The sequence below is a fragment of the Haemaphysalis longicornis genome, unplaced genomic scaffold (assembly GCF_048455015.1).
Source record: "Haemaphysalis longicornis isolate Haplotype H1 unplaced genomic scaffold, Haemaphysalis longicornis Haplotype H1 scaffold_1, whole genome shotgun sequence".
NCBI lineage: Eukaryota > Metazoa > Arthropoda > Arachnida > Ixodida > Ixodidae > Haemaphysalis > Haemaphysalis longicornis.
In genome coordinates this window covers 408353891-408378248 of record NW_027526203.1, presented here as the reverse complement: position 1 = coordinate 408378248, position 24358 = coordinate 408353891, and the positions used below count along the sequence as shown (strand labels likewise).

General features: G+C 46.2%; 1 protein-coding gene across 1 annotated transcript; it reads left to right on the top strand.

Annotated features, from left to right (window-relative positions):
• The first annotated feature begins 5948 nt into the window (after nucleotides 1-5948).
• LOC144155473 (uncharacterized) lies at nucleotides 5949-22978 on the top strand. The gene is made up of 3 exons (XM_077686939.1): nucleotides 5949-6111; nucleotides 17021-17107; nucleotides 17290-22978. Exons 1-3 carry the CDS (start codon nucleotides 6088-6090, stop codon nucleotides 18379-18381), a joined length of 1203 nt encoding a protein of 400 aa, XP_077543065.1. The 5' UTR covers nucleotides 5949-6087; the 3' UTR covers nucleotides 18382-22978.
• The last annotated feature ends 1380 nt before the right edge of the window (nucleotides 22979-24358 follow it).

Genomic DNA, 24358 nt, shown 5'->3' with positions numbered 1-24358 from the left:
ATAGACGCGGCTGGAAATCTTTGGGAGATGCCTTCGTGGTTCAGTGGACAGAACCATGATGATTATCAAGAGCATGGTCTTGTCGGGTTTTTTTTTTTTAGACGGACTACAATGACGGGGTCGTGGAAGATCCCGTCTAAAGGGTCACGGAAAACTCCACTGCAAATAAAAAGCAACTTCTGCGTCGAGCCACGTGTATTTAGGTCAACTGTATTGCAGTATGTGCAACTGTGGAATGATATATTACAAATGTGTGTTGGGGTAGCGTTATCCCCTGCACTTACCCACGCTTGGCCTGCTCGATATCACGCCCCGTTCGCGGACACCTGCCCCTTCTGTGTGATTCCTGCGTCAGAAGCTGACGTTGAGCACCTGTTGTGGACTTTCTCAGGTCTTAGAAACGCCCGAATGCAACGCCTCCATCCTGCATGGGAGACCCCCAGATCTTAAGCGTTGGATATGGGGACCCCCAGCATCGGCCACTTCTTGGAAACAGGTGCAATGTTGTACCTTCAAAACTTCATGTTATGTCGTAGGGCAATCCCTCGCAATTAAAAAAAAATGCGTATATACACCCTCCCCCCTCTCCCCTCCCTCGAGAAAAAAGCAGTTACCACAACATTCTTAGCTGCCGTGGATTTGGTTGGTGGCAGGGCATGTAAATGAGGTGCGTAGCGGGTGATTCGTAACAGCATTAAAAAAAAATTGCCGCAGCTTGCTCTAGTGGTGCAAGGGTGGAGAAACAGCAGAGCTGGCGGCCCCTCTCCTTTAGTCGGAGACCCGGCTGTTGCACCTCACATTTATTTCCGAACTTGCCGCTGAAAGTTCTTCGTGACTGGCCGGCCCGGGTCGTGTTGTCTGCAGGCTTTCACATCTCTCCCAAAGTGGATTGCGTTAGCACACGCTAGAACCCGCTCCCAAGTCCAAAGCTAACTACCACGCTACAAACCCAAAGGAATGTCGGGCGCCAACGAATGCGATGATAGCTAATTAAATCGTAATAAAGATGCCGCCTATGTGATAGGCATACTGAGCCACCAAGATAAACTAAGTCCAATTTCCGAGAAACTGTGGCAATTGTACATAGTGCGTATAGTTCGCTTGACCAACCACCTGACTGGTTCCCTCTTTTGAACGCTTGTGTGTGCTTGCCTGAATTTTGATGTATTTGTGCTTCTCCTAACTTCAGTGTATTCTTTTGTTTGCTTGACTATGTATTCCTCGTACTGCCACGTCTGAGGGTATTCTCCCATGTAATAAAGAAAAAAGAAAGAAAAGATAGCTCACTCGGATAGACACCGGTTTCATACCGCGAGGGGCCTAGGTTCGATTCCTACCACGGGAAGTGTTTTTTGTTTGTTTGTTTCCAATTGACTGCGCATGTTATTGTTCCCCGACGCTGCTAACCCCGTACCTCTCGGCCTTTTTTGCGACAAACTGTTAAAATGGGCGTGGACTTTACCCCGTGTACAATTCGTTTCTTGCCTTTTTGAGGTGCTACTGGAGTACCCTATGATATATTTGTTGTAATGGGATTGTATAGCTTGTGGAAGTGTCGCATGACTGTTAGGAATGCGGAACCCCCTCGCCCAACAAAGTCCATTTTTCGGGAGCAGGCTATGTTGGTGCGGAGCATTTATGTGGCGCAAAGGGAACCACCAGAATGGCTGCATCTGTTTGGCGCGTCTGTCTGCTTGTCGGGGTTTTGACGAACGACTTATTTTAGCTGCAGTGATGTGCATCTTCTTGGGCGGCTGATAACTTTTGTAGTCTGTAATAATTGCAGTTTTTCACGCAGTAAAGAAAAAAAGTTTTTGGGGTGGTCCAGTGGTTAGGTTGCCGGTTTCGGGTTCGATTCCCGGGAACTCCCTAACCACATTTTTTTTTTCTTCAGGCTTCGAGGTCTTTTGGTGCGACGGACGGACAAAGCTCGGGCTAGACAGCTCTGCTGTTAATATACTTGGGCACCTCCGTGGTACATTTCACGGTTGCCATCTCGTAAACGACTGCTTCTATAGGGTTGTTCGGCTTTTTCGGTGTGAGGGAAGTGTCGCTCCACCGTACACTCCTCACGTTAATGGGGAGCGCAATATGAAACAGCAAAATGATAACGCATCCCCCTTTATGGAGGATTGTCGTAATAAGTAGGATCGTGGCCCAACTATTTATGAAGTACAGTAGCCCCCATTTCACCCCGTTCATCACTAACTGAGGTGTCGAAGAAGGAGCGTCATACTTATTCACGCTTTCGTCAGGCCCGTTATTTAAACTTTGATTTAAGTTTAGCAAAGACTTCTCCTAATTAAACATAGTTGCTGGATTCTCGGAAAGCTCTGAACGACGCACGAAATTGCTACGCCATTTCGTAAATGATGCATTGAGTCGATCACTGGCAATTAATCGGGAGTGGTAAATTTTGGCAGCTGATGCTATGTAGGTAGGGTGTCCGTTTCATATGCACGAAGCGCATTACGTTTTCCGAGGAAGGTTCGAATCAGCTTGATCTTTGCTACACTTAGGTGAGGTTGAGGTGGATCGGAAGTTAGTGGCCAGGTGAAATTTAGTCTCCATGATATGTTTAGGTGGGCTTGCCTCTAAGCGAGCCTCAGTATTAGTGGTGAGTATGAGGCTGATGTGAGTTAAAAAATTACTTGAGCCTGAGGCGAGGCCAAGCTATAGTGAGATCGTTTGTCAAAATGTGCCTGTAACTCGATGGCTAGGGGTAGTTCTGGGACACAGGGGCAATAATTGAAAAGAAAAAAAATATTAATACGTAAATAAAAAAGGCTTGGCTATGAGGCGTGTGGAAACTGGTGGATTTGTCTGAATGCTTCAAATTTTAAGTGTTTTTTTTATTCCTAACTTTACCCACGAGTAATAGATCTTTACATCAGTTCAAATGCACGTGAGAACATTTTTTGGCATCGACTGTTTCTGGAATCTTATAGGATATACATGAAAACGTGGAACTCTGGTTTTGTTCCACAAACACAGAAACGGAACTGTATCATATGATGCTAAATCACTGTCACTTAGGTATATCTGTTATTTTTATTCAACGCGGACTAGCACTTTTATTTATTTATTTATTTATTTATTTATTTATTTATTTATTTATTTATTTATTTATTTATTTATTTATTTATTTATTTATTTATTTATTTATTTATTTATTTATTTATTTATACCTCAAAAACCCCATTGGATGGCTTTCACATTAGGGGTGGTTAAACACAAAAGGTTACAAAGCAACAAAACAAACAAACAAAAACAAGAAAGCAGGGATACAAACGGTTTCAAGTGCATTGTTTTCAGAAAGGGCATACATCAAACATAAACATAACGCCAGTGTAAATAGCCACATATAATGTAAAAAAAACATAAATAATCAGTACAAAAGTTCTTCGACTGCAGTTTATAACTTAGTCAACTTAATACTTAGCGATAACTTAATTATAGTTAAAGATTATAAATTAGTCAAAACTGTGCAGTAAAGTAAAACGCTGGATATCCTGCAAGCGTCGACGCTGTCCGCCATGTGCGAAAACAACACCGGCTGTGCACATCGCTTCAAAGTTAGTAATCGGCTAACTATTATACATACAAATTATTTAACCGCTTGTGCGGTGACACTGGGAGGGGTGTCACGTGCATTGTTTTGGTCCCGTAGACTCAACCAGAAGGCGAGAAAGAAAATAACGTGAACGCTTTTCTTTTTCTCCGTGGAGACCGTAGTGTATCCTTGGCTATGCTCAACACGAACGGCCGTGAACTGGCAGAGGTGCTGCCAGTCATGCGAGTGTGGCAAATGTTGCCAGATGTGGACGCGCCCTGTGTCGGAATGAGCAGCATTTCGCCGATAACCCTGCGCATTTTCAAGGGCGCCCCTTTTCGTACGCCGCTCATGCGCCCATGCCATATCCGTTACCCCGCGTCACACGCTTAATTAATACTGAAATGAGCTTTCTCCAAATGTCCCCTCTACCAGCGTCCGTAGCAGAACAAACACACCTTGCCCGTCATCGGGCTTGTTCGCGCGCTATCGTGTTGCATTGTCTCCTTCGATGACGAATGAGTCTTGAGGTTTCGATTTGTTGCTTAACCAGCCCCTTTGGCGAGAAAATACAAAGAACATGGATCAGTGCACAATACAGCAAAAGAAACAAAAAAGAGGCGAAGAAAATTGAGGGCGTTAGGAACGATGCGCACGTTCACATCGAGAGATAATTTGAGGATTACCAGGCTTTCTAGTTATTGCACGTGTGATGTTTTTCTTCCCAGGCCAGCTCTGGGGAGCCGAGCGATACATATATGAAAGGCAATGAGCCACATAGTGTCAGATTTATTGGAAGCTGCCATTTATATCAAACACTGCTATGCCGTAGCTCCACGGCGGACTTCTTTGTGTTTTCTTTTTTTACAGAAACCCTCAAAAGTCGGAAAACAGAGATACAAGGCTCATCTTGTTCTTTATAAGATATGCCTGTGCGTCCGTGCGTGCGCGCGTGCGTGCGTTTGAGGTACCTCCAAGATTCCAAGAAATGCGCCAATACCTGCAGCGTGAGCCGAGTATGAGCACTGTAAAAGTGAGGGCCTTCGCCAATAACTTTCGATCCTAATTATGAAAGAGAGAAAGTGAAAACAAAACGATGCAGCGACAATAAGGTAGGGCTTCTGTATGCTGGTGATTGTAGCGGCAATCAGCTCCACTGCAGTAAAAATCCACGAGGAAATCTTAGCGTAATGCGTGCCTGTCTAGAATGTGCAAACTTCCTTTCCGAGATATTTCGCCCTGAAGACAATGCTTCGCTTTGAAACATGCTGTAGCGGAGGGCCCTGTATCAATTTTTCACACACGGCATCATTTTAAGGTGGGCCCATGTCGCCCTAAGCGGGCGAAGTCCTGTTCGGCTCAAGTTAATACGGCCTGAATGAGGGCAAGTATATCGATCGAACCTTGCTCGCGAAAGAGTGAGTGAGTGAGAAAAAGCAAGCGATACATTCATAGCTTCCGCGGCCTACAGCAGTATATATGAGCGCGTTTATCGAACCAGATGAATATTTAGCCTGAACGCTTCGAATCACGTGACTCAGTGCAAATAATAGTAAGTGTTTTCACTGCCTTTGAGCATTCAAGTTTAGGCGGCACAAAGAATAGAACTAACCATGAGAGGCTTCGCGTACATTTAACTGCGATGCGATGCGATGAGGTTTTTAGAGGAGGGGGGGAGATGGGAGAAAAGGGCCCGAAATTGTCTGGCGTGGGGTGCCGACACCTTATCAGGCTACATTTAACTGCAGTAGGGTCAATTGGACAATTTCAGGGCGAGGATTTTAGTGCTCTCAAACGGAGGTCGTTTTTGTTCGTGTTTTGCGTGCACGTGTCATCCATCGGGCCCGCTGAGAGGCACGGGCTCAGCGAGATGATGATTTGCATACGAGCGCTGCTGAAGCAGGGCGCATCCCAACAGTCGTGCATGCTTCGAACCCTCGTGACACTCGTCTCTGGTCGTTCTACTCTACGTATATTATTTGTTACCCTTTGAGAACGCTCGCTTTCTCGCCATGAGGACCCCGACTCACACCAGACTGCCCAGGAGGGCCAGATAAACTGGATCGTGCGAAGCCGCGGAGAGGAGGCCCTCAAAGTTGTCCCCATGTTTTAAGACCCCGCGTGCCCAGGCCGCCTGTACACGCTCGGTTTATTTCGGAAAGAGAAGGGGGCACCGTTCGCGCACCTTGCTCATCCACTGTGACGTGCAGGCGACACCTGCGAGCCTAGTCCGTCGCTCTCACTTTCTGCCTGTCCTCTGGTCTTTACGTTCTTGTTTGCACCGGTGTGCCCTCCCCTGGTTGCGTTGCCACTCGCGCCTCCCTCGCTCAATAAAAGGGTGAGGCGCCGAGATCTATAAAGAAGCGCTGCCATCGGCCGCCCTGACTGATCTTCGACATTTCACAGGCCGGTTGCGGTGCCCGGAGGCTGGCGAACTCCGCACCCGATTCCGGCAGTTCGCCGGCGACACGTGGCAAATGCTGATCGCTTAGTCTTGTCTATTTGTTTCCGCTTCTTGGCCTTGCGACTTCACCATGAGGGTTGACACGTGTTTCAAGGTAAGGGTGATCTGATAGCCCAGTATTGGTGTAGTGGCAGAGTTAAAACCCTTCATTCGCATTTTGCTTTGTATTGTCTGTGTTTATGGGATTGTTTAATGCCCTCTGCATGCCCAATGCTGTGTATTTTATGTATGCGTTCGTTTGATTATTCTTTCGTAACAAAAATTACACTATAAAAAACATCTGTCATTATTTCGGGCTCGGGAGAATATTCCGGAGTGGGATAAAATATTTTTTTCTGCCTTACTCCCAAGGCAATGGTGGCTTGTGAACGGCATGTTTGACGACCGTGCTATTTTGATGAGAACCGAACCTTTCGTTCACTGCCAAAATTGCTCGATACTGGCGACAATTATATTTGTGGCGACGCGGTGCGTGCCCTATTGTGCGACGTTGATGACAAAAGGACGACGTTCAGCGATGTGCCTCCAGGCAGCGTGCGTAAGTGCGAGTTTTCTGTGGATTGCCAGATAGTTACTGGTGGAAAACGACCTTATTAAGATACTACGGGAAAAAATCGCAGAACTTCCTCGCCTTCGGCTATAATTACTTAGATAACCATCTCTCTGATGCGATAGCGATGCCCATAACTACTTCATTTGGTGGTCATGAGCCTCGCACGCACATGGATCTAGTGGGGGTCATCCGCGCGCGAAACAAGGGGGGGGGGGCAACGTGTGAACGCAGAATGGTTTAAACACGTCGTCGTCACGCGATAAAGCTCCAGATTAAGGGGGCCGAAACAGCAGCCCACGGCCATTTTAGACTGCGCTCTCAAAGACGGGCCACAGCCAGGAATGCATCGGGTGAATTCCTGAAGTCGCGCAGACAAGAGAACGCCTTGACGGCGGCATTGTGTTGGGTCATGCCCTTATTGACACTTCACTCCAGATATCTCGCACCGGTCTTGCATTGTCGCACTAACAGCGATCGGATGTAGTAAAAACGCGAGTAGAGGAACAAACAGTATATCGCACTTCGCTTTCCTTCCTTTTCGGAAGGGGAGAAATGTGCTGCTCTTAATATACATGTATTAGGGTATACCCAGGAAAATGAAGAAGGCGTGCCGCACACAAGTCACGAAGAGGTACAAACTTGAGCGATAAAATGCAGCAGGAGGCTGTGAAGACTCTTTATGTCTAGTGTTGATAAATAAACAACGTGTGGGTACGAGATAGTTGGCTATGCGTTTTATTGGAACTAGCGTATAGCAGGGCAGGCAAATGCAAGCGCCAAATTACACCTAAAATTTATTCGCCTCGAGTACGTTGTTTCTCGTTGCGCTGCTTTTGCAAGAGTATCGATAAATGTTACTTGTCGCGGAGAGGGCGTTGTGTGGTAAGGGTCAGGTTCCCAAAACTGTTCACCCTCGGTGTGGCTCCTGATTGGTTTGCGCTTGTCTGTCGCGAAGTCGTCGGGACGCGGTTGGTTTTCTTGTCCCCGGAGGAGGCGTCGACCATTAACGAACCGTTCTTGTGGTGAGCAGTTTTAGGAATCTAGCACCGGGCGCATGGTAAACGTTTCATATTCACGTGCGAATTTGGACAACCAAACTGGGCACGGAACCGACAGAATAAGTGAATTTCCCCGTTTCATGACGGTCACACAGTGTCTGCTGCAGGTGCTTTTAGAGAAGGAAATAATGACCGAATCATGTGCACACGCAGAGGTAGCTACATCACATGATGGAGCAGACCACTGACCCTAGGCTCTGTTTAGGTCAGTGTGTTATTGTGGGGCCTTACGAGTGTTTTGCGTCGACAAGTATGTCACGTCTGCTTGCGCATGGCTTCAGCTATACAGGGTGTCCCAGCTATCATGCACCAAGATTTGAAAAAAGAGTAATGGCGTAACTCGAAGAAAACCTAGTGCACAATGTTTGCAGTACTGTGGAGAAGCGGGAAGCATTTTGTCGTTAATGAGACTTAACTAATTAATTGTTATTAATTATTTAACTCGAGAAGTACTGTCCTAATCACTAAAGTGTCAATGAGGCACTTGTAGGTACTCACGAGGGGCATCTAACAGCGGTATTTTCAGCGACGAACTAATTGCGTAAACATTTATTCTGGCTGATAAAGAAAACCCGCGAAATATGAAAAATACTACGTGACGGCGCCTCCGCGCGCATCGTAAAGCAATGCCCTCAAACAGTCTGCCTATGAGTTAGCCAGAATGAAATAAACAAAAGAAAGAAGAAATCGCGACCGAGTTTGTGCCTAATCTGCACACGCGCCCCGCGAATCCTGCTGTTGCTGCCGCTGCTCCTTCCATGCATGTCATTATCAAGGTGATGCGCTGTCTCTTCGGGCGGGTGACAGGCGAAGCAGTTGCTTTCAATCAGCTTATTTGGGGGCGCTGCTTTACAATGCGCGCGGAAGCGCCGTCACGTGGTATTTTTCATAGTTCGCAGGTTTTCTTTATCAGTGAGAATAAATGAGTACGCATTTAGTTTGTTGCTGAAAATACCGCAGTTAGATGCCCCTCGTGGTACCTACTAGTGCCTCATTGACACTTAAGTGATTAGGACAGTAACTCTCAAGTTAGATAATTAATTACAATTAATTAGTTGAGTCTCATTAACGAAAAAAATGCTGCCGCTTCTCCACAGTACTGCAAACTTTATGCACTAGGTTTTCTTCGAGTAACGCCATTGCTTTTTTTTTTAAACCTTGGTGCATGAAAACTGGGACACCCTGTATATGGACAACTAGGCGTGAGGGCGAACTTCTGAGAGCGGCTGGCTTTGAATTTTCGGTTCAATTAAAATTTTTATATTTCATAATTACATCCTGGAAGGGTTCACGAGCTAGAAGGCTATCAACACCTTGAAGGCGCCTAGGAACCTTTTATACTTTACGATTTATACCGTCGCCTTTTTTGGTGGTGCCGTTGGCCACGGTTCATTCAGGGACGTAACTGACCAAAGTAATGGCCCAGAAGTTCACGCGTTGGGTGTGCACGGATTTGGGAAAACGAGCTAGGGATCGTAGACCAGTGATCGCGACAACTGGCGGAATATCATCAATTCGCTGCTTATACATCTGTTCTAGTGGCCGTGTAGGCAGTTTTGAGCTACTCATCTGCAAAACGTTTTTATATTTGTTTAGTGCTTGAGCAGCAATGCGCCCCCTCATTTGGCTTGTTTTGCGGCTGTGCAATTCTTTGCATGTGTTGAGCGTAAAGCGCATTTAACAGTATCCAAACCTTCCGTTTTTTTTTTTTTGACCGTGCGTGCGTATGTGCGTGGAAACTTTCAGTACAGATATGAAAGTGAATCGCACTTCTTATTAGTGAAGGTCAATCCCATACTCCACGGGTTCCACAGTGGGAATCACAAACATTCGCCCACCGCTTATTTCCTGATAAGCATTAAATTTCGGGGCACAACTTTCATGAGATTATGAAGTCTGGGCTAAGTAAGAATAATTCATCATAGTTCGTGTAGTTTGCCTCAACTGGAACTAGAAACGGCAAAAATGCAGGCTCTCCCTCAGTAAACTTCCAGGTTCATACGCGGTCAGGAAAATTTTCCCCCGGCCCCATACTAGATACTAGTATGGGGCCGGGGGAATCTGCCAGTATCTAGGTACTGGATACTAGATACTAGCAGATACTAGTGCGGAGAACTGGCCAACAGCACTTGGTTGTTAGGCGGAACTGGTCGGTCAGGGCTACTGAGGGACGGAATCAGAAGTAAGGGGAGAAAGAGAACACAGTGCAGCCAGATGTAAACAAATCGAGGGTCAATGAATGGTTTCAAGGGACCGAGGACAGAGCGATTGTAAGTATATGGAAGACGCCTTCATTCTGCAGTGTACTCAAATGGATGGTGATGGTGGCGACGACGACAACGACGACGATGATGATGATGAATATCATTTCATGTAGAACGAAACTGCTTCAGATCATCTGGTGTGAAAAGGAAAACTACTTCGCACCAACACAGACGTTCGACATTGGCCAATAATTAACAAATAATTCTCGTACGATACTGGGAATGTCGGCTTCCTTCTTTACTTGCTTGATGGCTTGCCTTTATCCCAACCCCCCTCCCCCTAACAACCTTACAAAATTCCTGACTAGGCCACTTGTAGAGTAGATTGAGGAGCTGAATTGGCTGGTCAAACTGCCTGCGAACAGCTTTTTTCCCGCCGCCCTCCCATCTACCATGTGTGATGGCAAAAAACGTGTTTTGATTTTATTTGAATCCTCTCCCTCCCCTTCCACCCCTCCTCTTCCTCGTCTACTCCGTCCTTAGCAGTATCCGAAATGTTCGTTAGATCTGCACAGTTCTTATCTCCGCAGCTCAACTTTCCGCGGTCGTGACAACCGAGCACCAATAAATTTCGCGCGGCAACACTTCGTTTCTCGTTACGGACACCGATAAGGCGCTAAAGTGAAGTCGCATACAGCAAAGCGGCGTCATTTTATGCACGGATCCGCGGTCCCCACGCCCGTATGTAAGAAGCACGAACCACGGGACCGGTTCGCGCTTTCGATGGACGGGCCGATACACACCATCACTCTGGCAGCACCTCGAAATGTTTCCTCGGCTTCATACATGATGATTGTAAGGTTTAACGCGCCTACGCAACGCAGGCGATGAGGCGCGCCGTAGTGGAGGGCTCCGGATTAATTTTTTTTTGACCACCTGGGGATCTTTAACGTGCGCCGAAATCTCGTACACACGGCCGTTTTTGCTTTTCGCCTCCATCGGAAAAGCGACCGCCGCGGCCGGGAATCGAACCCGCGACCTCGTGCTCAGCAGCGCAACGCTTTAGCCACTGAGCCACCGCGGCGGGTCTCGGCTTCATACAAACGGCAGGCTTACCAACAAGTACCGGGAGGACAGGCTCCGGTGCAAAACGATATTATTATTATTATTATTATTATTATTATTATTATTATTATTATTATTATTATTATTATTATTATTATTATTACTAGTGATTATGATCATGATGACAGTAATGATGGCGATATATTCAGCTGGGGACAATATGAATGTTAATGCGTAAACATTCTTAGGTTACTCCCCAAAACGTTACTGAAAAAAGGACAGGGAGCGCATTATAGGCAACGAAAAAAAAAGTAAACAACAAAAATGACAAAAACGTAAACGAAAAATGAAAACCTAAACTTCAGGCTGCTTTGGGCGTAGTCCACGTAGCTTACCGACTGTTTTCTTCACTTTAGTTTTTTTTTTATAGCCACTGAAGAATAGTTGATCGCCGTGATGGGAGCAGACGTCGCAGCCGGGTGTATCACGATTGCCCCGCACGCACAAAAAGAACAGAATTCCCGCTGGCGGCGCAGTTTCAGGCAGGGGGCGCGCGAGCACTGAAAGGCGGGAAATTTGAATTGCATTGGCAGTGAGCGGATAACGGTGCTACAGCCCATTATGGCGAATCACTGCTCTGCTCTTCCGTCAGCTTTCACATGGAGTGGAACGGCTTTAACTTTTTATTAAAGACGATCGTCTTTTTTGGTCTAGGTAAACGGGGAAGTTTCCCACCGTCCGTCCGTCCGTCCACCTGTCCACTGTTCGGTAAGAAGAAAAGAAATTTAGCAGGCAGTAGCGAAGTCTCAACAGAGGGACTGGTAGGAGTGGAGCCCACAAATTATAGATTCATCTACCGATGCAGCCAGGTTCTGTAAATGGATGTCAAGAGTTCAAGGGGATGATAGGCGCGCTTGATGCCAAGCCGAAGCACAACACATACACTAGGCATGATTTATTCAGTGATGTCGTGAAAAAACACCACCTGCATTCTCGTGTATTCCTTGGAAAGTGGTCTTAATTGCCCCATTAATTACTAGCATGGTAAATTAATTACCCAGATGAATTGTGGCAAGAAAATGATGGACTGATTCAACTACGTCGTGAGAAAACACCGCCCGCATTCATTGAGCTCACAAACGGGGTAATAATTACTTGAATTGTAAAGTTCCCAGTTATATTGGGGAAAGAAAGTGATAAGGTAAAGGCATGATCGTACGTAGTCAGGGTAGAAGGAAGGGAAGTGAATAGAAAAAGCATGCCCCCCCCCCCCCGCCCCCCTTATACTCGTAATGTTTTGGCGGGAGATTCGAGCTAAAGATTTATCCGCGCTGCTTTGTCGGTGCGTGTAGTGAACGAGCTGTTCATGACTGGTCTTTAGAATGAAATGCTAGCGGCGGGATTGGGATTATTTAATATCAGCAAGAAATCCAAACGATGAATATAATAACGGGTAGAAAAAAAATTAATACCTCCAATGAATCTATTTGAAAACTGTGGAAGTTTACTCTTGGAATTTGCCGTTTGCACCTTGCTGTAAACACGCCAATTTCGATCCCGACAATTAAATTATCACGATGAAAAAAATTAAAATGCACGATTGAAAACTACTGGGGGGCAGGGGAAATTGACAATCATCAATTCAAGCAACTGCAGTGCGAATTTCCCCGCAAGAATATTGGTATGAAATTGAGGCATACTAGAAATTTTAATTATCGTATAAGGGCGCAAAGTCTGATGACGCGGAATGATGGGTTCGGAGCGGGAATTTCAAACCACAAAGTTTAAGAATGAGACACAGGGGTAAAGTTTTGCTCAACAATTGAATTAGTACAGGAGCTTATTGAACAATAGCATTATTACATGATATTAATGCGCGGAAACGTGATGCCAGTAATCAAGTTAGAAGGTAGCAGTAAATTGTAAGGGTGTAAAAAAAGTTTTCGATATGGTGAAACCAAGAATGTTGGTTCAGTCAGTTCCTCCGAACGCCGGAATTTGAAGTAAATAAATGAATCACCAGAAAAGACAATAAATCGGGAATAACCTTTTTGTGATGTTCAGTATTTATAGTAAATAAAAAAAAATGTTGTTGCAGGGCGGCATCGAACCGAAGTTTTTCGTGTGATACGTCATACGGGCGTTCTACATCCATAGCAACAAACTAATCGGAAGAAACGCTATCGCTTATCAACGTCGCACGCAGCGAAGCAGGCAGATACGAGGATATTTTTTTTTGTCTTATAAAACCCACGTTTGGTTGTTCAACCAGGTCGCTTTACTACTATTGAAAATGGGTGCAGAATAAAAGGCCCCGTAAAAAAGTCTAGATTAGTTTCTTTTTTAAATAAATCGGTAACACAATAAAATACGATGCCACTCAATGGGTATATTAATGATCAAGAAAATGCGCGCGCATGCTGCACCGGGTGTATTAGATATTACCTTGTACCAAGCTTCTTACACGAAGTGGCTCCTGAGCGTAACTATTGTTTGTTTGGCATTTATATAGCTAGTTAATTAATTTTCTATTACGTTCCATGTCCAGCATTAGGGACATCACGTTACTTCCTGAATAATTATTTGAAATTTATTGGTTGTTTCGCTGAGTTCGTTTGTCCAGTTAAACCCTAAAGCAAAATCTACTCTGTATAGCAGTCAAACTTTCCATACAATGACTTACTCTTTTTAAAATGACCTTTTCCGCGTGTTTTTTCTGTTTTTGCATGAGTGTGCTGCAGTAAAGCCTATTTTATCAAGAATTTGAAATGCTGTAAAACAGGGTTTTTAGCACTGCACTAGTCTAATGCAAGAAAGCAGTGGTTCTCAAGTGGGGCTCCTCGGACCCCAGGGGGCCCACGAGGGCGTTTCAGGGGTCCGCGAAGACCTCCCTGAAAATCAACCCCTCCCCCCCTCCCTCCTCCCCCGCCTTATTCTTTTCTCTTTTTTTGCCAGGCCCTGTTGGCAATGCAATGAGGTGGCTTCGCTGCATTAGGAGGAGGAGGATGAGAAACTTTATTTATCCCATTCTTTGCTATTGTGGTCACCCCGGAGCAGTTAGGGTTGCCCTCAGTCCAGGACTCCCTGGCTCTAGCCGGCCTTCCGTGCCCTATTCACCAGCCGAAGCTGGGAGCAAGGGTCAGAGCTGGTCAGTGTCGTCGCCCACTGTGGAGGGGTAGAGTTGGGATTGGGAGGGAGATGTGGGGTGTTCAGGCATGCCCACACTATGTGGTAGAGTGTTTATGATGTGGGACAGAAGATGCCTTGTACTTTTTTTCTCTGCGTAGCACAAGTTTTAACGTTCGCTTTTTGCACAGCACGCCAGCTATGCGATAAAGCAAGACACGCAAACGACAGTCTATGCGTGTTTGAATAAATAGGCTGCAAAAGTTATTTGTAGAACAATATGACACGCTTCAGCATTAGGCAAACACAAAGGGTGGGCATTGAATAAGTACGCGAGCAACTTTAGCTGTAAGTACAAATATATTGACATTATGACCCGGATCAACAAAAACTATCATGGGTCCCCCGTAACTGGGTAGAACTTTCTGCTGGGCTAGCTGGTGAGGAGTTTCCGTGGTTGAAAGCGCAACGAAAAACACGGACAGCGAACACAGACACCGAACATAGCGCCTGTCCTGTCTACTCTGTGTTCGCCGTCCGTGTTTTTCGTTGCGCTTCAAGCCATGGGGTACCCGTAACTTTTGCAAGCCCCAATGGGGTTCCCGGCACACTCAAGGTTTAGAACTACTGCAATAAAGTTTACCTTACCAAATATTGGTGTATACCACCCACTCAGGTGAGTTTAGACCGATTCGGGCGTTGATAATCAGAGAAATATACAACTGCTCACAAATATCTTCGGCCAGGAAGCCACTGCCCACAGGTTAAATTCGAGCACCGAAAATTTAGGAATAATGGTTTTAACGACAGCAGCACCGACGCAGGGACAATCCAGCATGCCGAAATAACCGGAATCAAAGAAAACAAATGTTTTAGAGTGAGAATTAACGAAGCAACGGCCTAATAACACACAAGGAGCAACCTAAAATAAAGGAAAGGCGTAATGCAGCTACAATGAAGCGTAAAACTCTTCGGGGTGTAACAGACACAAAGTAAAGCAAGGGGTTTGGAAAGACGTAATGGTCCCAGGACTCGGAATTTCCGAATGCCGTACTCTGCTTGAACCGCCGTACTCTCTGCCGTTTGGCTTTAGTGAAGCAGCTAAAGAAGCAGTGCTGGGAGACATAGGCTGGCGTCGTTTGAATTTAGAAAAGCACAGAGTAAAATATGTTTTGAGAAGATGTTAAGAATAATAGATGGACAGCCAAAGTGTTTATATACTCTATACTTAAAAAGTTAAAAAGCTTGTATACGCAGTGACTGAGAATGACTGGATGACTAACTACGATGAAATAGGTAAACAATTGTGGAGGAGCAAAGACAGCCAAAGTAAGACTCAAAAAAGAGGCAGAGCAGACAGAAATTAATAAATGGGGGTCGGGGGTGGATTTGAGAGCGTCATTGCATAGGGTCAAGAAATTTGATATAAGAAGGGAAAATCCATTCGATAACTCCAAGGGCAGTGCTACATGTGCTTTCTGATGCTAGAGCAGGTTGCTCGAGAAAGAATAGCTTTGTGTGGAAGTATGTCCAAAATGATGTGGTTCTCTGGAAACGAAACAGAAACAATCTGCCTCGTTGTGTTGGAGTGGGATTGCACCCATTACAGTTAATGCAGAAATAGTAAACTATAAGGCTGTGGAGGTGACTGACAGATTGGAATGCCCGTGGCGGGAAAAAAATGCAGAGAGGAGATTGTAGTGTAGGTCAGCTACCACCTGTTACGGACGAAGTTTGATTTGAGCTTGCAGATAAAATGAAAGAGCAGTAGAAAATTAATATACTAGCTTCTTCGGTGAGATGATACACGTCTTCACCACAGTAGTAAGAGGATGTCACTGTAAATCAATCAATCAATCAATCAATCAATCAATCAATCAATCAATCAATCAATCAATCAATCAATCAATCAATCAATCAATCAATCAATCAATCAATCAATCAATCAATCAATCAATCAATCAATCAATCAATCAATCAATACACCCTCACGCGATTAACTCAAAAAGACAAACACAAAGAAAAACGAGCTGTCTGGGCTTAAAACGAGGGGAGACAAAAGCAGAACAAAAGCAAAAGATAAATAAAAAGGTTTCTTCCTCACACTGTCGCGAGCGGCGCCAAGCACAATACAAATAGAGTCTCGCTCCAACAACCGCGTTCGGCTGGTTCAAACTGCACCGACACAGTCTACTCCGCCTGGTCGCCTCAAGTGAATGCGCGCTGAGACGATTCAAATGAATGCTACGAACTATATAACGCTTCCCCAATAGGAAGTTTAGGCCAAAAATTTGTTTAGATGTTCAGATTTCCGCCAGCGACAGGTGCTGGGGTCGGGTAGTCAACTTTATGCGGCTTACTTCTGAGCCATAGTTTTTGGAAAGTGCGAGCGGTTACCATATTAAGAGCAACCGCATTTATTCGGGGTCTGAACTGTCATTCTGGGTCGCACAAACGCTGTCTTCGTCTTCGGTGTTCGCTGAAAGTTGTGCTCTTTCGTTGGCCTTGTCGCCCAAGTCAACATCGGAGATACTCACTGCGTGTTCCACTTATTCACTCCAAGATTCTTATCATCTTCTTCTCTGCAGCTGGCCCCTGTTCTGAATAAAGCGAAGAATTGCCTGTTTGGCTTGGTTACCTCTACGTTTGCCTGGCTCTGCAGTGCCTCCCCCCTTCCCCTCCCCCTCCCTCCTTCTCCTCCAATTTTTCTGCCTCGCGTTTGTAACCTTTACTTAAACCGTCACTATCAAAATATTGTCTTGATTGTTTCACTCTATTCTGTTTAGGCAACTGTAGTATTAACACTCTGCTCAAGGAATTCAGACTACATTGGGGCAAGGAAAAGGCGGGGCTAAACCGATGTAAGCTCCTTCTACACCATGCCCCATATGTGACTTTGCCATTGGCTGTGTTAACGCTAAATGCGGGCTCGCCAAGGGCTGTGCGTAGCGCTGGATAACCCATCAAGTGTACTGTGTATTTTTTGTTTTTTTTCAGACGCTCTTCGGCGCACTGGTAATGTGTTTGGCATCAGCCACTGTCTATCCAGCTTCAGGAACGAGCGCGGTGACTGGCATCAACAACGTGAGTCTGCTTTTTGCTCATTTAAAAGCTGCATCATCCGCTGTTAGTAGCTTGTAATAGTTCATCTATTATGTATGGCGCTCGATGTCAGCGTGCTTCCGCGTCTCTTGGCACTTGCAACAGTGGGAAGCCCTAGCTAGGGTATTAAAATATTCGGCCTTCTTATCATCTGTTGCTTTCAGGTAAAAGATACGACATTTGCACTCGGTGCACCAGCCCCATCGCCACAACTTCTGGCATCGGGTCCCGCCGAAGCACAAGGCATCACTGAAACCCCAGGCAGCAGCATATCCCTCGTGGATGGAAGCCATGGCAGCGCCCAAGACGTTCCTGGCCCCGTGAGCAAAGCATCTCACGCATCTCTTGTGCTGATCCCGAACCCAGTGTATGAACCATTTCGTGCGCCTTTCCAAGTGCCTTTCCCCTACCATCCGGGGTCACCATTCTCTCTGGACTTTCCGTACGTGATACACAGCCAGCACACCATGAACATCGGCAGGTTCGGATATCCGCTCGACGTCTATGGACACCCCACGGTGCCCTTCTGGCCGGACCTGTCGTACCTGCCTCCGCTGCCACCTCCTCCACCTGGCTACCCGCCTCTGCCGCCTCTTCCCAGCCGACCCGGCGTGCCACCGCCACAGGTCCCCAAGCCGCCGCAGCCTCCCGTCCGCCAGCAGCCCCTCCCCCGACCTCAGCCACCTGCCCGACCTCAGCTACCGCCTCTCCCCAAACCCCAGCCACCACCCAAAGTGCCGGTGCCTCCCAGGCAGCTACCGAGACCCGTGCCTCCGAAGCCATTGCCGCCGCCTGCGCCTCCCGCCAGGCCGGCTCCCCCAAGGCGGCCTCCCCCGCCACCTCCACCTGCAGGGAGGCCATGGCCTCCGGCCGCTAAACCAGCGCCGCAGCCGCTGCCGGCGCCCAAACCTCTGCCGGTGCCCAAACCTCTGCCGGCACCCAGGCCTCCATCAAGACCTAAGCTTCCATCCCCTGAGCGCAAGCCGGAAACGAAGCCTGTGCCGTTGCCAGAGGATGGCGACGACACTGAGATCGCCGACCCAATATCGGATCCTCCCGTACTCTCCGAGGAGAACGCCCCTGGACGGGAAGACCTGGCGTACCACTTCGAACCCGATTTGTCTGCACCCCGCGTACTAGCAGAAAAGCTCGTTAGCGCTGACAGCGGCACGGGTGATGGCGTCGGGGCAAGTGACGCTGTCGATGTCAAGTCGCCTTCGGAGTTTGCTTACGGCGGCCGCGTTGTAGAGGTCTAGCACGGGACGTTCATATTTCAGAACCAATGGTGGAAACGCTGTGCATTTCTTGTGTGCCTCAGTTGTGTGTTTCTTCTAACTCAGCATCCATCTTCAGCGCCCAGTCCCCATAACACGATTCAGTTTTCTTCTAATGCGCTTGAAAACCTCATGGTTTATTGCCGTGTTGCAACGGACCCAGTCAACATACACCGAGAAAAAGTGCTTACACACGACAGGACGATGCACGAATCTTCATTATAATGCATATTTATTTTTACGTGCGTGGCATCTCGTACTTCAATTCATTAGTGGTCCAGAATCAATGGTGTTCGTCGCAGTTTCTCAACGTTACGCAACACATTTTCTTTTTTAAGGTTTCCTAAATATGCCACAAAAGATTCATAATAAATGCCATAAAAGATGCCATAAAAATCCATGTGAAATACCATAAAAATGCAGAAAAAGAGATTATATGGCTGGCCCACAGGCAACAGTGGTACCGGTTGTGCAGTACAGGGCGTAACGCGGTGTGTTACTCTGCTGTACGGCAACAAACTCACACCATGTTATACAAGATGACTAAGTTGTTCGTGGGACATGCCAATGTCGCAAATGCAACTTCCAAAACAACCTTAGGGCAGCAGCCCAACTCCAATATCGTTATGAATGTATGATATTTTGCTCAATATACGCAAATTTCTCGCCGTGGTTTTGTATTTGGAAGTTTCGATAAAACGAACGGCTCCATTTATGCTGAAATTCTGATTGTCGCCGTTCGACACACTGAGCTTCGGTGTATTATTCATCTGGTTACATCTAAATATATGTGCCTTTAATTTTGTCTCATTATATAGGTGCTGGAGTATTGTTGACTGCGGCAGCTCTAGCTTATCGGAGATCCCGTCACGGCAGACCACCATATGTGATGCACGCCAGCTACGCACTTGCGCTTGGCACCCAAATGTGGAAGCTCTTGGAAAATGTGACCCCTGCAGGTCGCCAGTTCCGCGCGCGCCATCAAAGAAAATTGCAATCGGCCATCTGCAAAAGTATTATGTTAGTGCTTTTGTGTGCGCGTGCGTGTGTGTGTGTCAAAGTAGGCTGAATGCAAGCATATATTTCTACAAGAACTGTGTACGCGGTACGAAATTCATAGAGCGCGCTTCAATCGTCTTGAGTTTGGCTTCTTCGTCCGTGTTAGCCTAGCGACAGCAATTTTTGCGTCGCTAAACTTTATGATCCTGCGATTTATTTCAACTACACGAGTATTAGAACGTCTGCATGTGCAATTAAGAGAAAAGGATTAGCAGTGAGGGTGTGCATGCCTTTAGTTGTCACTGCCTGCGTATGAAATCATTAAAGTCTTTGTTATTTTCTGGGATGTCAGCCACTCCTTCCATAAGCCCAACACGAGAAATAATCTCCAGAAAGTACAGTGACAACCTGACCCACTACCACTTGGGACGAAGAATCTTTCCGCCTCCACATCTCAACATGTCTCGCGAAGACACGGTCATTTACAGAAAGTTACAAACACATTTCCGCATGGTACATTACTACACTCAATGCATCCGACATTGTACACATACACTTGTAAATCCTTCATAGAGCCATGCACTCTCTACCACATGGTATGGGAGTGCCGCCACACACCATCCATTGCCCCAAATCCAAATCCCTCATTTTAACAGTGGGAGGGTCGGTTGACCGGCTCCAACCCGGATCCCCAACAACGTCTAGTACACCGGGTGATACTGGCCGCCAAGACCCAGGACTTCCTGGGCTAAGGAGGTCCCCCATCTGGCGGTCAACCCAACAACATTGACTGCTCAATTAAACGTTTATTCCTCCTCCTCTCTGCTTGGCGGACGCTTAGTTTATCTGCAATAGGCAAAACGATTTTCGCCACCATAGAGATGTACTGTGCGCATCCCAAGTGCCCAAAAAGAACCACTATGCTCGTCCTAATGTGATTTCTTTAAAAAACAAACACCCCGCGTATCATTGAAAAAAATATTTTAGAACTTGCAGAATTCCATCATACTCGGCACTTTGGAAAAGCCTTCGTTCGCAGTTCGAAAATTACGTTCACTTCGCCTTATAAATTTTCATAGCGGTGAGCGCTGATGTTATCATCCAAACAGTGGCTCAGGGGAGGCACGCGGTAATGAACAATCGCCGGTCATAACATACGGACTTTACTCAAAACGAAACACCCAAGTCGTCACTCACGGCTGATAGTTTAATCTCATTTCATTAAAACATAGCTTTTTTTCAAGATGAAAAAAGGATATAAGCAACTTCATGAACGCGCCTGGCGCAAGCGATTGCGTAATTAGGCTATCGAGCCAACAAGCCACGACTAGCGTAGTCATCGCTACAGTTATCAAATCAGCAATGCACCATAGACAATTAGACCAATTCCTTATCAGCGTGTCCCACTATACAGCCTACCATTTCCTCTGTGGTTTAAGTTATAAGTACGCAGCCAGAATTGGTAATTATAGCTCTGCAGAAATGTGAATGCACTCCCTGCATGCTAATCAAGAACCTCACCCCTCATCAGCGCGTGACAGGCCATCGAGCTCTGACTTTTTTTTATTCGCCGCTCACACGTATACCCTACACTGCCTAAAATTATACGCCCCAGCTACCCCAGATTAGGGTAGCGACAAGAGTCAGCTCCCCGCAGTGCAATGGAAGGCCTTATCTAGGGGCGCCAGTTGTATAAACGAATTTCGCTGTAACAAAAATATGCGTACGAACAATACATTGATAACTGTATTCACAGGGCCGCCTTGGGCTTACACTTTGAGGTAGCCACGTAGTTCAGCTTCACGGCAATGTCCTTGAGTGACCACTCTATGCCGCCAACAAAGCAAATTCGACGCAAGACAGCGATGTGCATACCATTTGACCCAAAACGTTATCTGCCCAGTGGCATTGAGCAATGCAGAACGTCATGCTTGCACTGCGTGCACACAGCGCTGACAGGACTTTTGAGTCAAATGATGTGCTCGCCCTCGCCATTCACCGAATTTTATTGTCGGCTGCATAGATTGGACAGTGGAGCGCACTGCGGTGAAGCTGAACCACGGGGTTGCCTTAAAGTGTACATGCCGGTATTACTTGTCGTTATTTACATGAATCCGACTGCAGTACCCACAAAATGAAGGTAGACGCACCATGATTCGCCGCTGAACTTACTCGATTATTTCTCATTTTCTTATGGAACGTAAAAATGTTCAACGATTTTAAAGTTACATCTTCCCACAACATCTTCCCACAGCTGTTTTTTTTTTATATCAAAAAGCTCATCACAGTCACCGTATTTGTTTTTCTCGCTTAATTTGTGCAATTGCACGCTCTCGTGTCCAGCATGCTTCTGCGCGCTGTCGACCTATGAGGAGTCCACCGTTACAATGGAAGAGTTTCCCTTAAAGCTGGTGTGTCGTGCGACTATTTCATGAGAATAACTGTCTAGTTGAAATGTAATTTAGAAGAACTCATCGGTTGTGCGTTACAGTCAAACTCCCCCTTTTTCCGCGGGCTATGAAGTCACATAACAAAATGTTACTCAAGCCTAAAAGTTCGCCCAGCAAACATTACTGCACCAAATTGAACACAGGCTGGGAAATAAGTTGCACAGCGCAAAAGTGCAGCGCAACCTATCAACAGCTTTTTTTAAGCAAAGCTTTACTACTTTCGTCCAACGGTTTCGCGGAGGACGCGCAAGTTAACTTTTTGACCGGAGACACACCCCCGGCGACACATCCCTCGAAGCGCATCGCGTGATTCGTCGGGCTCGCTGTCGACGCTGCGCACAAGGCCCCGTTTTAAGTCGTTCTGCTCACGTAGCGGCGGTGCACGACGAGAGCGGCCGCTCATCTGATCAGCAGCCGACCAAACCCGCAGCCTCTCACGCAGGCGCCGCTGGGTCATATCGGGCTATGTTACTCATCTTGCGCCGCGTTCGCAGTGAAAGAGGAACGCCGCGTTCGCCGAAAATGAAAGCGAGGCCCGGCCTCCTTATGTGAGCGTTGCACGGGACCGAATGGCTTTGAGCCGTGGTCGGCAATACAGCTACATCAAAGGTTTACTAAGCGAAACCAAGGCTCAACCAGACTAAGCCAAGCCAAGCTGTTGCTTTGCATATCCAATGTTAGCTGAGCTAACCCGCAACCACTTTTTAAATAAAGAAACCAGCGCATGTATAGAAACATGGGATGGAATGGGAAGGATTTTGGCTAATGAAATGAGGTGAAGAAACAATAAACATTACTCAGTGCAGTAAGCCAATTGGGTTGCTTAATGTCTGGCAGGTTCTTAGTAACTAATGCAATTCACAGCGCTCTATAATAAAAACTTGTTCCTTACTCGTGGCAAAGGCTTCCCACACCTCCCAGGAAAGCCTGTTTGCCGATCTAAACTTGTATTGTGATGTGCCGAAATACCGCTTCGCAACCGAATGTTGCAATTGACAGCCGAGTGACCGGGCGCGTATGTTGTTGTGTTCATCAGTACTTCTTATTGATGGAAAAAGAGATGAATACTGTTGGTTCTTGTTCATGTATTTTTTTCTCTTGCCACTGTTGTTCTTATTCAGACGTGCCCGTGATTTTATGTTGTCATATAAACACTGGTTTCTTCAGTAAAATAAAAAAAACGGTAATATGCTCTCCATTTTCTTGCTGTGTATGTGATTTATTTGTCGTTTGCCGTTAGCTTAGCGAGAGTAATTTTAGCTGTAATAATATTTGTCCTACGTCGTCTCTTTTTTTACATTTTTTCCTACGTTTGCCTTTCCCGAGGTTAGTCTAAATCCTGGAGTCAGTCACGTCCTTATCATGAGCTTCGAACTGTTCACGGCGAGCTGGGGCTTGTGCAGCGGGAAGTACGACTCGTAATTTAGGCATGATGTGTTGGGCGTGTTACGAGCTGATGTGTTACGTGCGGTGGACACTTCGCCCTGGGCGCAATCAGGCATCAAGATGCACGGATCTCGCAACAAGCTTTTCTCGGTGGTGGCGATGTTGTCTTTAGCGAGTCAAAAGGCAAATGCCTCAGTCAGTCCGCATCACATCAGTTTATCAGTCTTCATGCAAATAGAAGGTAGACTCCACGGTCTAAACGCAGTCATTTTATGAACGAAAGGCTGCGTATGTTTGCAATGGTTTCCTGGTCGTGCCCTGGCACAGATGGCATGAGACTCCTGCCTCATTTATTTGGCTGGGGATGTGATTAGGAACTGGCAGTTTTGTTTGTTCACATTTTATTGACTGTAGGATGAGATGAATTAACGCAAATGCACGCTTCGCGAGTGCACGCCACAGGAAATAGACACAACACATGGACGATGAAGAAAAAAACAGCAGTCATAAAACGTAGAAATTTAGATACTGGAGAGAAGACGAAGCAACCTTGCTCAATCTGAGATAAAAAATAAAGCACGTACACGTAAAAGAATAATGGAGTAATTTCCCTGGCAGGAACGGGAAGAAAACGAGAGAAAAGCCGGTAATGGTTCGTGCATCGAATAATAAACAGAAAGTTGGCTTTTTGCCATACCAAGTCTGACCTAACGACGATCACACAGCTTGAAACCTAAAACTATGCTTCCGTGTTCGAGTTTTTCCTGTTAATATGTGAGAATAGCTTTTTTAGATGGATCATAGAGCATGTGGACTGGGGACTGTGGGCTCGCAGTCTTTACTGTACCCGCCGAAAAATAAAAAAGAACTACAGTCGGGCTAAACCACCCTTTGGTGCGATACTGCAAGAACGACGCGCTTTAGGGTTCTGTGGTGAAGCTGACTTTCAAGTTATTCCACCGTTATTAAGATATTCTAAATGCCAGAGAAGTTGACCCGTGATATTCAGTTTTCGTTCAGTTACTGTAGAAAATTTTTTTCTATATTCCTTAAGTTTTTCTTTGGAGTACACTGAGCTGAGCTTCTATACAACCATGTATAACACACTCTACCAACAGGCACGG

Excerpts from the sequence above, each read along its gene's own strand:
- LOC144155473 (XM_077686939.1), top strand. The coding sequence starts at position 6,088 with ATGAGGGTTGACACGTGTTTCAAG. Across the intron at positions 6,112-17,020 it reads GGGTTGACACGTGTTTCAAG|ACGCTCTTCGGCGCACTGGT; the intron begins GTAAGGGTGATC and ends GTTTTTTTTCAG. Across the intron at positions 17,108-17,289 it reads CGGTGACTGGCATCAACAAC|GTAAAAGATACGACATTTGC; the intron begins GTGAGTCTGCTT and ends TGTTGCTTTCAG.